Source organism: Pagrus major, chromosome 1 (genome assembly GCF_040436345.1).
Source record: "Pagrus major chromosome 1, Pma_NU_1.0".
Classification (NCBI taxonomy): domain Eukaryota; kingdom Metazoa; phylum Chordata; class Actinopteri; order Spariformes; family Sparidae; genus Pagrus; species Pagrus major.
This window is the reverse complement of record NC_133215.1, coordinates 21675610-21690862: the sequence shown is the minus strand read 5'-3', so window position 1 is coordinate 21690862 and position 15253 is coordinate 21675610. Positions and strand designations below refer to the sequence as shown.

Below are 15253 nucleotides of genomic sequence, written 5' to 3'. Positions count from 1 at the left end.
TGATCAAGCTAACATCTCCCTCATGTCTGATGTATTTTAATCTAGGGAAAACATTGCTGCCTATGTATCTTTTCATCCCTCTTTTTCATTCAACTCTTGTGAGCAATGCAACCTCTAGAAATCTCATCATCCTCTTGCTTAATCACAGACACACACACAAACACATACAGTACAATCATTATTGTGCTGCTACCTCCTTCCTCTTCCTCTACTTTCTCATTTTCACCATTGAGCCCCTACCTCTCCATCTCCGGCTCACAGCTCTTGATGAGTTTGTGAGTCACTGAGGAGAGACAGGGATTTCAGAGAAAGCCCAGCGCTCTGAACCTCCAGTGGAAGCTGATAATCCACGGAAGCGAGAGGTGGCGACGAAATTCAGCTAATACCCAAACAATTGATATCAGTGCAACTCCCACTAAGGTGACAAAGCCCTACACAAATTTGGCTGTTATTGTGTGCAAACAGCAAGCTAATATGTGTGTAAAAATGACTAAGGCACAATGCCAGATGAAAGCCTGTGAATTTGATTTATAAACAGAAAAGCAACTTGTCTCGTGTTCCTGATGGCCTTGTTGTCACCACATCATGGATTAGCCTGCGATGACAGCTGCTGAATCAGTCATCCTCAACTGCTGATGATGACATCTAAACACATGTGAATTTTGAGGATAGAAATGGACAGTAGTGACTAAAAGATTGTTGGGGCTATTATTATGGACTTCATTAGGGACGAAACAGTTATGAATATATTGACCCCAAGGGTTTACATCAGCTATCTTCTTTAGCTCGTTACGACACCTTGCATGAAAGTCATCATTAATAAGAAAACACTCATCTCTTTAAGAAAGCCATCTTTCGCATTATTGCAATGAAGCATTTCCATTTAGAGGTCGTTTTTGAGAGAGAGCCAAAGGCAACGTACAAAACAAAACAGACTTTGACAGTTTGCTGTGTCATGACAAAGTAACCTCTTAGTAAAAGGCTTTCTTTAAACTTGGGAATAAAGCTTTTGCAGCAGAGAAGTAAACACACACTACATAATGTATGGCAAGATTTGGAAAAACTTCCTTTCCACTAAAAGAAAAATAAAAGAACTGCTCCTGAGGCTGAGCAGTTTCACAAAAATATAATTGAGATTGTCTGATAAATATTGTGATGAGAAGGAAATTGCCAGTATTTTCTATAAACTGAACAACATGCCTGTATTTTGGGTCAACATAATATTTATGAAGAATCCCATGAACAAAAATCAACTCCTAAATAAACTTGCATTGTTTTCTGTAGAAAATCTGACTAATCTAAGTCACATTTAATTAAATAACACATTAGCAATACTACACGCAATGAAATGAAAATGTAATCATACCCAAAAATGGCATTACATTTATTAAGTTCCACTGTTGATCATAACAGTCTATTTTGATATTAGACTTGTGACTCTCTTGTGACCATTTTTAGGCCATGTAGCAATACAGGATATATATCTCAATATTCTGAAATCTCCTCTAAAATCCCAAATCGTAGAGGTTTCATTTCAGAACTTTTATAGTGATGAGGTGCTCTATGTAACAATGTGTAGCAATTTACATTAACTAATCAGTAAGCTGATTGTAATGTGTTGGGGAAAAATTAGACCCATACATGCCTGTGGACTATTTGTTGAAGTTGGATTTCTTTGTGAACGACTTGGGTCGGATTTCCTGTAACAGTTTAAAGGATGTGACTTTATGAATGTTCTTGAGTGCTTCGTCTCAGTGCCTCTTTCAGCTCCGCTAACAGAGAGCAACAGTAGCTACATTGGTTTAGAAATAGTCTGGTAACGTAAACTAACAAACGGCTGCCAGCACAACATAGACAGTTCCACAGAGCCCTTTTAAAATATGATGTGCTGAAAATTTAACTTGGATAGTCAGACAACTCTGTTCACCAGCTGTCTGTCATTTGCACTGAGCAACTGCCGAGCTACCTGCTAGCTACCATTCTAAAACTGACATGCAGCCAACACCTGGATCTTTTATGGAGTGAAAAACCTGTTACTGTTGGTTTTCATGAAAAGCAACAAAACACACGGCCCACTCCTTATTTTTTTCAGTGGTGTTGCTGCTTGTGCAAAACCAATCTTTGGCCAAGTGTTGATTTTACAGACACGGGAACGAAGAGAAAAACAGAATAAACAGCCAAGAATTTGTTGTTTTCCCAACTCACAGACCTAACATTAATTTTTCTTCATTTCTTCATTCAGCTTCATTAATTTACCAGCAGCAGTTGTTATTATAGGCGATGAAATCATCTATCCCCAGCTTCAACTTTTACTTTATTATGTACATTGTAATTAAAATTGTGGGTCTTGGATTTAGAAATTATACTTTTGCAAAAACTATTTCAAACAAACAATTAATCTTTAAGCCATAGCTGCTCCCAAACCAGAAATGCAACATTTCTTGGCAGCTTTTAAATGATCACAAACATGGCTATGATAAAGTGTTATTCAGCTTGTGGAAAAAGGTTGAAAAATCATAGCCTATTGGCAAAGTGAGATGTCTTCAGGGCAATAAAAATAACCACTGATAAAGTAACCACAGAATAAAGTTGCTCTGCTTCGCTGGTCCATGTGAAAACACCAAAAAATTTGGTAAACGTTTTTAATTTGGCAATGTTGCATATTTTCACATTGAAGATCTGCCAGAAATGAAATGTACTTAATGAGAGACGGGTGTGGAGCTGTGTGTGTCTGCGTGTGTGTGTGCTGCTCTGCAGGTGGTGAGTAGAGGCTTAATGAAAGGGCCAGTTGTTTTTTGTGTGGGACTGATTTGCAGAGAGCAGATGGATTGGTCTCTCAGTCTCTCTGGTCTCAATCTTGTCCCACATTGCTGCTGTCGCCCCATTTAACAGCCGATTTCCTGCCAGCTCATCACAAACACACATAAACACACACATATACACTCAAAGGGAGAAGGCAGCAAACACAGTGTGAGGTAGTAGACCACAGACACATGCATAAAGGGAGAAAAGAGGGTGAAACAGTGGGGCATACACACAAACAAATGTACCCAGGCACACTGCAGATGATAGAGATACAGGCATCTTTTATGCACAGGCAAGCAGAAAAGTATTTACGTACAAAGGGATACACACACGCGCACACAGTAAAGTCCTATGGGGAGGCATGGTTGGACACTATACAGTTTTTAATGAGCCTGCTCCAGATGTCTTCCCAGGCAGCAGCGCATGAGTGGTTGATTAATCAAGTACGTTTTACTAAGAAACACTGACACGTACACACTAATCCTAATTTATCACAAAAACGCAGTAATCTCAATTTATCACAAACACAGTAATCCCAAATGACCACCCCCTCCTTCTGCCCCATTATCTCCCTCACACACACGCACACACACACACACACACACACACAAACACACTGTGCCTGATTTTATATATGCTCCTGCATCTATCTATTCATTTAAGTCTGCTATTTCCTGTTTTCATTTCCACTGCTTCATCCTTCTCTCTGACAGATTACAGCGCATACTCACCAACACCTGACTGATTCACACTTAAAGTTGCACTTGCTCCGTCTTTCGGTTGCTCTTACACCCACATAAACTGACACATGGCATGTTTCAACTACTGCTGTGCCCACACACGCGTACACACATGTGGATGGGAGCAGACCTTGGTCGGAGCACAGGATTGCTTATTTTAACTCCAGCAGTAGTGAGAAGTGGCTGGCCTCCACAAAATGACCTCTGACTTTCAATCTTCACACCTTGTACAGCAGGAGATTATAATGGCGCTTTTTTTCCCCCCTCTGCCTTGCCACTGGCAGTCAGCCTTCACTCCGGGTCATGCGATATCACCGGTCAGCCGATGTGTTAATGACATTTCACTTGTGAGATATGGCTTGGTCGGATGCAGGCTTCAGTGTGCAAGCAATTCCAGTAGGGCAAACAATGTGCAGTGTGCAGTGATATGGCAATTCATGGTTGTTAGGGTCATTATTTGCAGTATTTGCCTCCGGACAAACGAACATGCTGAGAAGTACCTTAACATTACTGTGTGTGCTTCACCGCCTGTAATCCACATGGATTTCACTCTCTCAGATTTCTAAACAAACTACAACCTCACTTGCTAGAGAAACTTGCGCTGCTCTAACAAATCTGTGTATATTTTCAGACTCATCGTTAAATGCAGTCATTTTAAAGATGACGCCTCACTCTAATTCAATTTTCTTACCCTACCTATATTGGCGTGCCTAAGATCTTTTCTCCCCCGTTAGTCTCAGGTCTAACAATACTCTCCCACATGCCATGTTCCTCCTACTCTCAATACAAAAACCACAGGGGGATAATGAAGCAAATCTCATGGAGACGTGCGCCCACCTGGAGTCTCACTCCCCGGGTTACTCGACGTCTCCATGCCCTCCATCGATCCCCATTCGACCCTGCGTTCAACCCTTCTTACTGTCCTCATTCAACCATTCTTGAGCCTAAGTGTCATTCTTTATGTGTTGTCTTTGTTCGTGAAAATTTGTTTTGTGCTCGCCAGGAACTGATGTAATCAACTCAACCACTGACTCAGGAGACAATCTCAGGAAATGTAAGGAAATTCAATGTGTCATCACACTGTAATTTCCACTTGTGGTTACAGCTAAAGTTATATAGGCTTGCTGTAATGGACTTCCATATAGTGGCAAGACTTACAGAGAATCCTGAGAGGGTTCAGGGGAGCTGTAAAAAAGATTTTAGGCTGGATATCGTACTGTACCTCAGCAAGAGCGCAAGAAGAAACAGGGGAGACTTTTGCTGTCAGTCTATTAACATTAAGTGGATTAATTCTGTTGTAAATTAGTCACAGCTGTAAAGAACTGTTAGCTGAGTAAATAACATGTATTCACATGTATTTTCATCTATGCCTCACACACAGCCAAAGCATATTCTGAGAGAAGAAGGCTGTCCATCAGTGCAGAATCCCTAAAGGTAGTGTATATAATATTAGTCTCCCACCCTACTGTCACTGCCTTGGATCAGACCAATAACTTTCAAGCTACCGTCTGGCCTCTCAACCTCCCACCCACCATATTAATCTTCTTTTACAAGCATGCTGATTTATCTCTCACCACTTGACCACAGATATAGAAAAAGCAGCTTTTCTGCTTAAGGTTATTCGAATGAAATTCACTGGTCATACTGGTTCTGCTTTGGAACCTGAATTTACTTTATGGTTTCTTTGCCTCATCCTTATATTCCAGGCTATTTTATGTTTCCAGTGACAGGTGGTGCAGCTTTGACAAAGTGGCACAAGGCAGTGAAGCGCCAGCAGGACCATGGAGAGTTATAGCACAGCAATATGCAGTGACATTACAGCATTTCAACTCGGTGAAGGGACTGTTTACACACAAACACAGAAATGCATGCATTCACACACACACACACACACACACACACACACACAGCACATGTCAGTACCTTCTGTGCGGATGGTGAAGGGGGAGTCCCCCAGTCTCTTGGCCGAGAACTGCCCCCCCAGAGAGGTCATTAGAAAGCAGAGGCTGAAGAAGCCTATTCCCACCACGAATATCCTGCAACACATGGGGAGGAGAGAGGGAAAAGATGAAAAGGGAGTTGAGATAGATAGACATATTTATAGGGAAGGGCAGGTAAATAGATGTTTTAGGGGGAAATATGAAGATGAGGATAGAGACATGGGTGGATAGTGAGATAGTTGGAGGCAGAAAAGGGAGTGGATGAAAAGTGAGAAAAACAATAAAGACGAATGAAAGCAGACAAACAAGCTGACAGATATGGAAGACAGGTTTGCAGGGCAGAATGATCGACAGCGAGAAAAAAAGCCAGCGACAAGGGGATGAGGGAAAATGTGGAAGAGAGTAGAAGAGGATAGGAGTAGAAAAACAAACAGGCAGCACTTCCAGAAGGCAGACAAAATAGAGCGATGATCACATGTAGAAAAGTAGAAATTTGAAGCCAAAAGGCACTTGAAACATTTCAGTCCGTTGATGTTATCGGCTAGCATACATCTAGGACAACTGACAAAATAAGGGTGAGCAGTTTGTCCCTAAGTGCAGGCAAAATGGACGTGATTATTTATGTAATATCAGAGACATGCAGAGGGGAAGGGATGAAAAGGCAAGAGGAGGACAGAAGACAGTCTGAAAAACTGAGACTTTTAAGGTGAGAATGGGAGTGTTAAGGTTGCTACAACTTTAGCTGAAGTCTCTGAGCAAAGTCTCACCTCTGTCTGAACCACACAAAATTAGGTCAACAATAACAATGGGCCATAGAGTTTTCACTTAGAGTGCTACTCCTTGGTGTGTCACCCTAAGTTATGAAATTTAGTTCAGTTCAGTTCTCTGATCACTGCTTTGCTGAATATAAAATGTCCTGTTAGGTGACAAAATGTTGTTGCAAAAGTTTCTCCTGTCCATACCGACCTCGAAGAGATGCCTTTGAAAGGCAATTCAAAATGTAAGTGATTTGGGACAAAATCCACAGTCCTCTGTTGGACTACAGCTATGATTGGGGCTCGAGATTAATGGTGTCCCAGGGCAATAGAAAATGTGTTTAGGACAAACAGAGATCTTCCCTGGGTTGACACTGGCTGGTTACTCAGCGTGAGACCTAGGAAAAAAAATGACACATTAAAAATCCAAAAGGAGGTAGTGAACTCATTAGTGACGAGGGACGCATCCTATTTTTTCCCCGATAATGATACATTATGAACAAGATATCCATGTTGAAATTGGCGGAGGAGAGCAGCTGGTGAGGAGCAGAGTCCTGCTGTGTCTGGCAAAGGGAGCTCACAGCTAACTGAGCTAAACACTGAGCAATACAGAGTTTCTGTTCAGAGGGACATGAAGCATTAAACAGTGAGCTGCAGGTCAATGTGAAAAAACATGTTCACAGTAAATAAATGTACTTAGACTGGCAGTAGACAACTTTGGCACTTAAACGTATCATTCTGATTTTTTTTTTTTTTTTTCTTTTTTTAAATGACACCATCCTCATGTAGATTGGTTCCCTATAACCCTTGTTGTTTTCACAGTGCTATTTGGCATACCAGCAGGCTACATTTTCCCCCAAAAAATGAAGGTCAAATTAAGGCACAAAGGTAGTCCATCAGACATTGCCCTACTAAAACAGGAAGAAGCATCGTTTTCCCAAGTCCTTATCCCCAGCTAATCATGAAACAACCCCGCTGTTGGAGGAGGCAAAGAAGGCAAAAAAGGACAGTGATAGAAACTGAGGTAAAACAAGAGTGAACGGACAGGCATTCACTGAATGGAGAGAGCTCCAGTGTTGTGTCCAAGTCTGAAGCTGAAAAGTTGTCCATTTCAGCTTTAAGTGCTTCGGGCGAGTACAGTTTGAAGGTAAAGGCACTCTGAATGCTAATACATTGAACTAATGACAATTAGATCGGGGTTGCCCAAACTTTTTCCCTTAGAGGGGGTAAACGGAAACTTAATGGTAGGGCACGGGCCAAAAGCAAACACCTATTGTTTCATATTGTATTGTTAAGATGCAACATGGTACTAAGTTAAGGTACCAAGTCACCCTAATCAAATGGCTTCCTGCCCAGTGTCACGCTGCCCAGATCATGAAAAAATAATGATTAGGTACCCCGCATATTTCAAGATCATTTTCACCATAAAAAAAAAAAAAAAAATGAAAAAAACATTTTTGGGATTATTTATTTTTTAATTTTGGCAAGAGACATCTGGTGGGCCATGTGTAACCTTATGGCCACCAACTTAAGCGCGTGGGCCATACTTTGGGCATCCCTGCCACAGATAATAACAACAATGTAAAGGAACAACATTTTGATTCTGGGACAGTTTTGGGACAGTTTACATTCACTTCAGGATTGTTTTTCAGGACAGTGGCGAAAAAAGTTTGTCTGGGGCCCTGATAAAGCTCCAGCAGCCTGTGTTAGCTAAGTCAAGTGGTTATCTTCATGACCAACATGAACAGGAGGACTGATTTTAGCCACTAACTCTTTCAATGTACACACAAGCATGTGACTACAGTTTGAAAAATGGTAGATTCATCCTTCAAACTGGTGCTCATGTTTTAAAATCCATCCAAGATGTGGGTTTTGTGCAAATCTGAGCTTTGAAACATAAACTTCTGCTATACCCCACTTCGTTGAACAGATCTGATATTTGAAACTCTACCGTACCTCCGAAGGGAAAATAAAATGAGACTCTGTTTGTTCTCTCTTGTTAGACAGCCATGAGAGAATCGGATCTTTGACTTAAAAGAGTTGAAAATCAGGTCTTTTGTATCTGTGTAAATCCTGCCCTACTTAAGCTACTCTCTTCTGTGTATATGGATCAAAGGTTATCTTATGATGCCAAGGCTCTTTGGGGAACCGGGGAGGCAAAGCTGTCTGTGATTCTCATCTGCTGGACAAAATACCAGTCAGCCTTGCATGACTAACAAGTCAAGTCCCACTTTAAAAATGTGTGCTGCCCTGCTGCTAACCCCCAAAAAGAGTAAGTTCTTTGAGGATTTTGTAGAAGCAGTGCAGTACAAATGCAGATTCATGCGACAATGAATGGCTAACACTCAAGTAGATACATTACATAATTTAGCAGCTGAAGCCATTTTCAAATGTCTTCATCATGTAAATTTGTTTGGGTTAATTGATGAGATTTTTTCAAAAATATATAGGGCTCCAACAATCATATACAGCATATGAGAAATACATTTAAAGCAATAACAGAAATCATAAAACAGCATAAAGCAGCTTTTGTGATAAAATAATCACAATGCGCTTCATAATTTAAGGCCAACCTTGGACAGGTAACCTTTTAAACTTTTAACTTCTGCATCATAGGTTGGAAAACTGAACTTAACATAACAAATGAATGAATTATTCTTATCTATTGCTTTCTCTTCAAAGGCAGGCAAGAGCTATTTGCTTGAAAGCACAGTGACGGCCCAGTGTGAAAGCTGACGGCACTTCCTGGAATGGAACGGTAAGCAGCTCCAGTCACGCAAATCTCTTAACGAAACCTCTTAATATTGATGAGGCCGTAAGAAATGAGTTCCTATCAGCAGCGAGGAAGAATGGGCACTTAAAAGAACATTTGCTGAAGTGATCTGATTGACCCAAAGGGATCAAGACTATGTTGAATAATCTGTTAAGTATAGAGCGTGGTGGTTTGGCATGCTCCCAGGGTGACTATATTCCAAGACAGAGCCGATGTGTCTTGTCCTGCGTCATAAAACATTGTCTTCAAGGACAGACAGTGGAATGCGGCTCTCAACACAAGAACATATTGACAGTTTATAATCATCATCATGGAGGAGGCTCTTATCTAATGGGTTGCATCAAACATGCTTACAGCTATCTGATCGCTCTGAAGAGGAAAGCAGTTATACAGTCGTCACAGTTAAATTGGTCATTTATCCTCATTTTCCATACATTTTGTTGAGCAAAGTGATGAGATCACATTCTGAGCGGGGATCTAATGAATTACCGTACTGATTACACTGCCAACAAGACAAACTGCAATTTGTGTATGAATACATGTTGAAATCCTTCCAATTCTGATTATCAGCTTAATTTGCTGGTGGTGTAAACAGATTATTAAACAACACTTTAATGTGATGATCACTGGGATCAGCAGTGTGAGTGTCAGCACGCCAAAGGGCGCTCCTGCATCTAGCATTTCTTTATTGATTTACACTGAAAACATTAGGAAATTATAATCACACTGTATTTACATTAAACTCCCAGCATCTGAGCAGCTGACACATGCTCATTGGCTATGCTTTGTCATTTACCTCTGTCTCTCCCAGGATACTGTAATATTATGAAATAATAAAATATTACCCCCATCTGTTCCAGGCATATTGCAGAACTAATTAGAATAGCTCAATCATTGTCAGAGGACCACAGAGCAGCAATACGTTAACTGATAGGAATCCAATCCCATACAATCATTACGATCAAGGGATTATTTGTCATAAAATATAACGCCCTGATCCAGAGATACTTTCTGCTTGGATTAAACACTTTCTACCATCTGGTCCGCAAGCCAAGTAGGTGGAAGGTGAAAATGAGAATCACTGAATTCAGACCTCATCCTCACTGCATTGTACGATTACAGTACGTAAAACTAAAGGAATCCAATGACAGCTTTGAGAAGATAAAAGACATAAGGCAAAATTGGCTGGTTTTACAGTTAAACATCAAGTTTTCAAATCCACTTCATCCATTCTTCTTCATCTCTCTGTGACTGAAGGATTAATAATCCTGTGTGTGTTTATGTGTGTGTGCAGGACAGAGGAAAAGGTATCAGTGCTTGTAAGCAACCCAGAGATTGATGGAAAGAGAAAACAAGGAGAAAAGAAGATAAATATTCAGCTCATGTGGGTGAGCCGAATCTCGCCCGATGCGGTCCTAGGGCGATCGTTTGCTCTCTTATCATTTAGCCGTTTTCCAAAGTGGCGTTAGGTGGGTGATATGAGAGGATTAAGGCCCTGGTCCTGCTTGACGAGTCTCTAATTAACAGGCTTAAAGTAAATGCTCTGCTCCCTATAATTGGATCAGAAGGAGAGATCTGCTATCAGCTAATTGGCTTCCTCGCACATACAGACTTATCAGATTTTGCCTGGAGGTAGATGATTTTGAAGCGAAGGGAGTTTTGCCAGGCGTGGAGGAGCCATGGTGTGTAGATGTTAGTTGTGGTGTTTTTCAAGAAACTTTTCCTGGCGTCTGAAATAGCTGAAACTCTGGAACCTATTCAGATCTTGTGGTGTTCATACACTGATGACAGTGATTGGGAAATTTCACATTACCTGCAGTGTGACAAGCAGCATTTTTGGCTATTAACACTGTTCTGCTTTAGTTCTCTTCAATAAATCAGACAGGCCCATGAAAGGATAAGTTCACCCAATAATGAAAACTCAGTCAATATCTACTCCCTGGATGCTGATGGAAAGAAACATGGAAACATTTCTAGAGCTTCACAGCAAAATGGCCTTGCAGCATTCTCCTAAACAACTGAAGTAGATGGGGACATGTTTTAAACGTAAAAAAAAACCCGTAAAAACATAAAATGGCTCCATACAGCTTGTTCAGCGTTTTCCAAGTCTCTGGAAGCTCCGAGATCCTAAATTGATTGGAAAGGGTGTTATTTCCAACCCTTTTAAAGCTGAAATCTTCACTGTAGCTGCTTTGCTAAAAGCATTAGCGCACACCCTGTCGGAAGTGGGTGCAAAAGCTCAATGGTGCTTGTTCTTGTACGTTTTAAAACAAGTCCCCATCTACTTCAGTTGTTCAGAAGAATGCTGCAACGCTGCTTTGCTGTGAAGCTCCAGAAATGTCTTGTGGACTAACCCTAGGAAACATCCCCAGACTTTTCATTTTCAAGCATGGAGGTGAGTAGAGAATGACTGAATTTTCAATTTGGGGTGAACTTATCCTTTAAAATTCCTGCCAAATAATGATAACATAGTTAGTCCTCTTTCTCACCTGAATACCTGTCTACTGTTCTATGCCTCGTTCACTTAATGTTTTCATTTCTTTCAAGTCAAACAATCCAATAAATGTCATACATAAATTCATTAATCACCTGTCAAAGAAAAACTGCCATTTCTACTATTCATAGTACAATGACTGAAAACCAAGATCCAGGCGAGAGACCCGTTTTCATTTTGAACACAAACAAATCACCTGTGACAAGCTCCTATTCTTGGTGCTGTCAAGGCTAGTGTAGCCTTGTCACAAAGGCGGCTTATTTAGCGTGTTTGGATAAATGCTTTATCCACCAAGTAGATAGCAGGTGAATCACAGGGAACCCACTTTTCTTTACAGAGGTTGCTGCACAGCTGCTGCATCACTGCTCCAGCCTGCTGGTGTAATCCATACAGTGACAGTGTTTGCAGGTGGAGAGCGGTAAGAAAGTGACTGTTGGGAGACCCTCTATCTTTTGTATCTCCACAGAATTAATAGAGAAATCCATTTAAAAGACGTGAAGCCTGCCATTCTCCAGTACATGTAAGGGCAAATCAAATGAAGCAGGTTGCCACATCACGGCTCTATGGACTGTAAAATATCAGCTGTTTAAGTGGTTAACATGTCTCCACAAACACAGCCCAGCCACACTGTGATAATGGAGCTATCCATGCAGGAGGAAAGTAAGTTAGCGCTCGGCTGACTGGTAGTACAGGCTTATTTACAAGGGCTTCGTTCATGATTTATCGCTGCGTGTTGTCTCTTCATCCATGTGGATCTAAATCTAATTCATCTGGTGGAGAAACATCTGGTGTGTGGGTGTGTGTGTGTGTGTGTGTGTGTGTGTGTGTGTGTGTGTGTTTAGGTGAGTAGTGGCACACATGCATATACATAATGTACGTACACAGCTGTGCTTTAACAACTCAGTCCTCAAGCTAAAGAGCTAAAACACACATTGTAATAATTGATAGCCCACCACAGTGCTGGAGGCTACACAGAAACTGGGTTCAGAATAACGTCGTCAGCTCTTTGTCTCTTACCTGAACGGTTTGAACGTTACTAGACATCTTCTGACCATTATTTTACCGTCGGTGCTGCCAGTAATCATTTCCCAAAACGAGCGACCCCTGACATTGTTGCTAACCTCCCAGCCTGGAACTTGAGGTGACCAAACATTTTCTTTATCCGCGTCCCATCCAGCAGCAGCAGCAGCAGCAGCAGCGGTCCACGGCGGCTGTCAACTCGGTTATTTTGAAATTTAAATGAACACGCCACCCATAGGTGCTTCTTTATCCCTCCGGTGGAAATGGGACAAAGTTTCATTCAGCAAGTCTCCTTTCCTTTGTCCGAAAATGTCATTTAAAGCGTTAATCCGTCGTCAGGCGCACACTCTGAATCTGACGGGAAGTCGCTGCAGGTTGTGTCGACCGTTAGAGTCATATCCGATAGGAGTTGTGTCACACAAAAAAAAATGGCGTTGTTGTCAAACATGTGAGTAAAAGTGTGTTTCCTTTGAAAACCTAACTACGTTTTCTCACGGAGAGGAGAGCAAGCCGCATGGCAGGTTTTAACTTCACGGCGAAACCAGCGAGAGTGTGGCAAGTCAGCCGTATTACCTCGTACTCGTTCACTTCTCAGCGAGCAAGGTAGCGTCAGGCAAGTGGTGAACATCCGGTGGAGCTTTTCAAAATAATATAGCCCCTTGCCGTGTGTGACCAATCCCAACAATAATAATAATACTTTTTATCTATAAAGCGGTTAAGATACTTAAAGACCCTTAAAAAAGTGTTCCATTAAAATTCCATTAAAAAATATAACGACAAGAGTCACATTTAAAAAAAAAACTAAAAACTAAACAATCATGTGCAATCATGTCATTTGCATTTTTAAAATCCATAATCCACAAGGGACTCGGAATAAGTTTCGCCCATTATCATTCTACCTCAGAATCAGTGGAAGAAATAGTCCACAGAAATAGAAATAATTAAACTTTTTTTCAATGCATTTTAAGCTTATAGTCTTAGGACAGTGATCAATAGTGAAAAAGAAAACACTTTTTTCTCTGTAGCCTGGTGATCCTGTGAGTGCATCGGCCAGGATCTTTTTTTTTCTTGTCTTTTTATGTCTGTATTCTGCTTTGTTTGCTGTACTTGAGCCGAAAATAATACACGAATTATTTAGCAAAGTCGTTCCCAAAAAAAGGGCCCATTGATTTAAGAAAAAAGCTTTTTAATCGATTTCGATGGCGCAATTACCCCAGGGCTATAGGCCAAAGCACTTAAACCACTACATAGTGCAGAAACATTCTGTGCTTATATTTGGGAAGAGGTTTCTCACTATTTCCTGTGTGGTCGCAGCTTCCTCCGGCTGACTTGACGCTGGTCCAGCCGCACAGTTGTGATGGACGGATCCGGATGATGTGAAGCCTCAGCAGCCGCATTCACCTCTGTATGGCGCCATCTACGGCTTTTAAGTTGTGACACGAGGAGCACTCAAGCTGCTCTCAAAACCTCAACTTTCTTAGGTCCTGCCTCAGCACGAGCAAAGCATTCACCAGTTCACTACACACCACTTTTCCTCTATACAGCATAGCAGAGGACCATTTCTTTATGGGGCTGTGAACTGTAGGAAAGTTGGAGTAGAGCACCGGCTCCTTTGACGACAAGGGAGCCTTAGTAGTGAGAGATTCATATTTCTTTATGACCTATAGGAGGATTTGTGGGGGCAACAAGATGACAAACCCTGGGTTGAGCTTCGCGCTTGATCTTTCAGGACCATGGACAGCGAATGTGATCAGGATGCAACAGCGGCACCCAGCGGCAGGCAGCGGCACAGCATCAGCAGCAGTAGCAGTAATAGTAATGTTGTTATAAAACTGTTTAAAAACAAAAGTTTCAGGGAAGGATGACGTACTGATACCTGCAGTATCACAATGAATATAATAAGCATTTTTGTTTGTTTTCTCTCAGTTGCCTCTTAGTGAAATTACAGAACACAACTTTTTAACTCAACTAGCTCGAACAAATTGGGAGGGATTTGAGCTACAACTTCCAGTCCTGTTCACTTAAATGATTTGCAGTCAGTTGTAGTCGTGGCACAGATTATACAGTCTATGCGGTCAGCGGAGCGTTGGAGCAGAAATTGAGGCAGAAGGGGGAGATCTGCAGGGGACCAGACTGTGGATGACAGTGAAATCTCAAACTCCCTTCATGCATCACTTGCCTTGGTACATGTGGATTTGACTGACAGCCCACCGCCCATGCAGGCTGTCCCTCTTGGCGGGTTGTGGGAATAATTCTGCTCTATCAGCGGGAATCCACAGGGCAAACATGGGATTTTTACACCTTTTGTTTGTGAGCATGTGTGTGTGTGTGTGTGTGTGTGTGTGTGTGTGCAGCATGGTTTTTAGTTACACAAATACACAGAAAGACACTTGATTCTCATGTTCATGCACACACTGAAAATCAATGAAGTTTAAAAAGCGTTCTGTCAGACACTGAGAAGAATACCCGAAGGCACGAGGCTTCACCTTGCTTCAGATGTAAATATAGACATTATCCCTGGCTCGCTTTTGATGGATCATTTAGAAAATGTTAAACTATATGTAGGAAAGATATTAGACATAGAGAGCTGCCCACTGTAGTAGTGAATGGTATTTCAGTGGAAGAATGAAAGAGGTATTAAGTCCAGTTCAACAGCGGAAAGGGTCTCAGGCCCTGTCATGGCTATAATATGCAGCTTTTTGCTTTAGCTGGTCCAGTCCTCCTTC

At 41.5% G+C, this 15253-nt stretch overlaps 1 protein-coding gene across 2 annotated transcripts in view; it reads right to left on the bottom strand.

The window, feature by feature from the left end:
• LOC140996577 (alpha-1,6-mannosylglycoprotein 6-beta-N-acetylglucosaminyltransferase B-like) overlaps positions 1 to 12730 on the bottom strand; it is a 129180-nt gene extending 116450 nt beyond the window's left edge. Inside the window, exons 1-2 of one of the 2 annotated variants that reach the window (XM_073467016.1) lie at positions 12525 to 12730; positions 5469 to 5581 (exon numbers count right to left, since the gene is read on the bottom strand). In XM_073467016.1, coding sequence (XP_073323117.1) covers positions 5469 to 5581; positions 12525 to 12592 — 181 coding nt within the window. In that variant the 5' untranslated portion in view covers positions 12593 to 12730. The remainder of the gene's footprint in view (positions 1 to 5468; positions 5582 to 12524) is intronic. The other variant, XM_073467023.1, reaches the window with a different exon arrangement.
• Positions 12731 to 15253: the final 2523 nt, after the last annotated feature.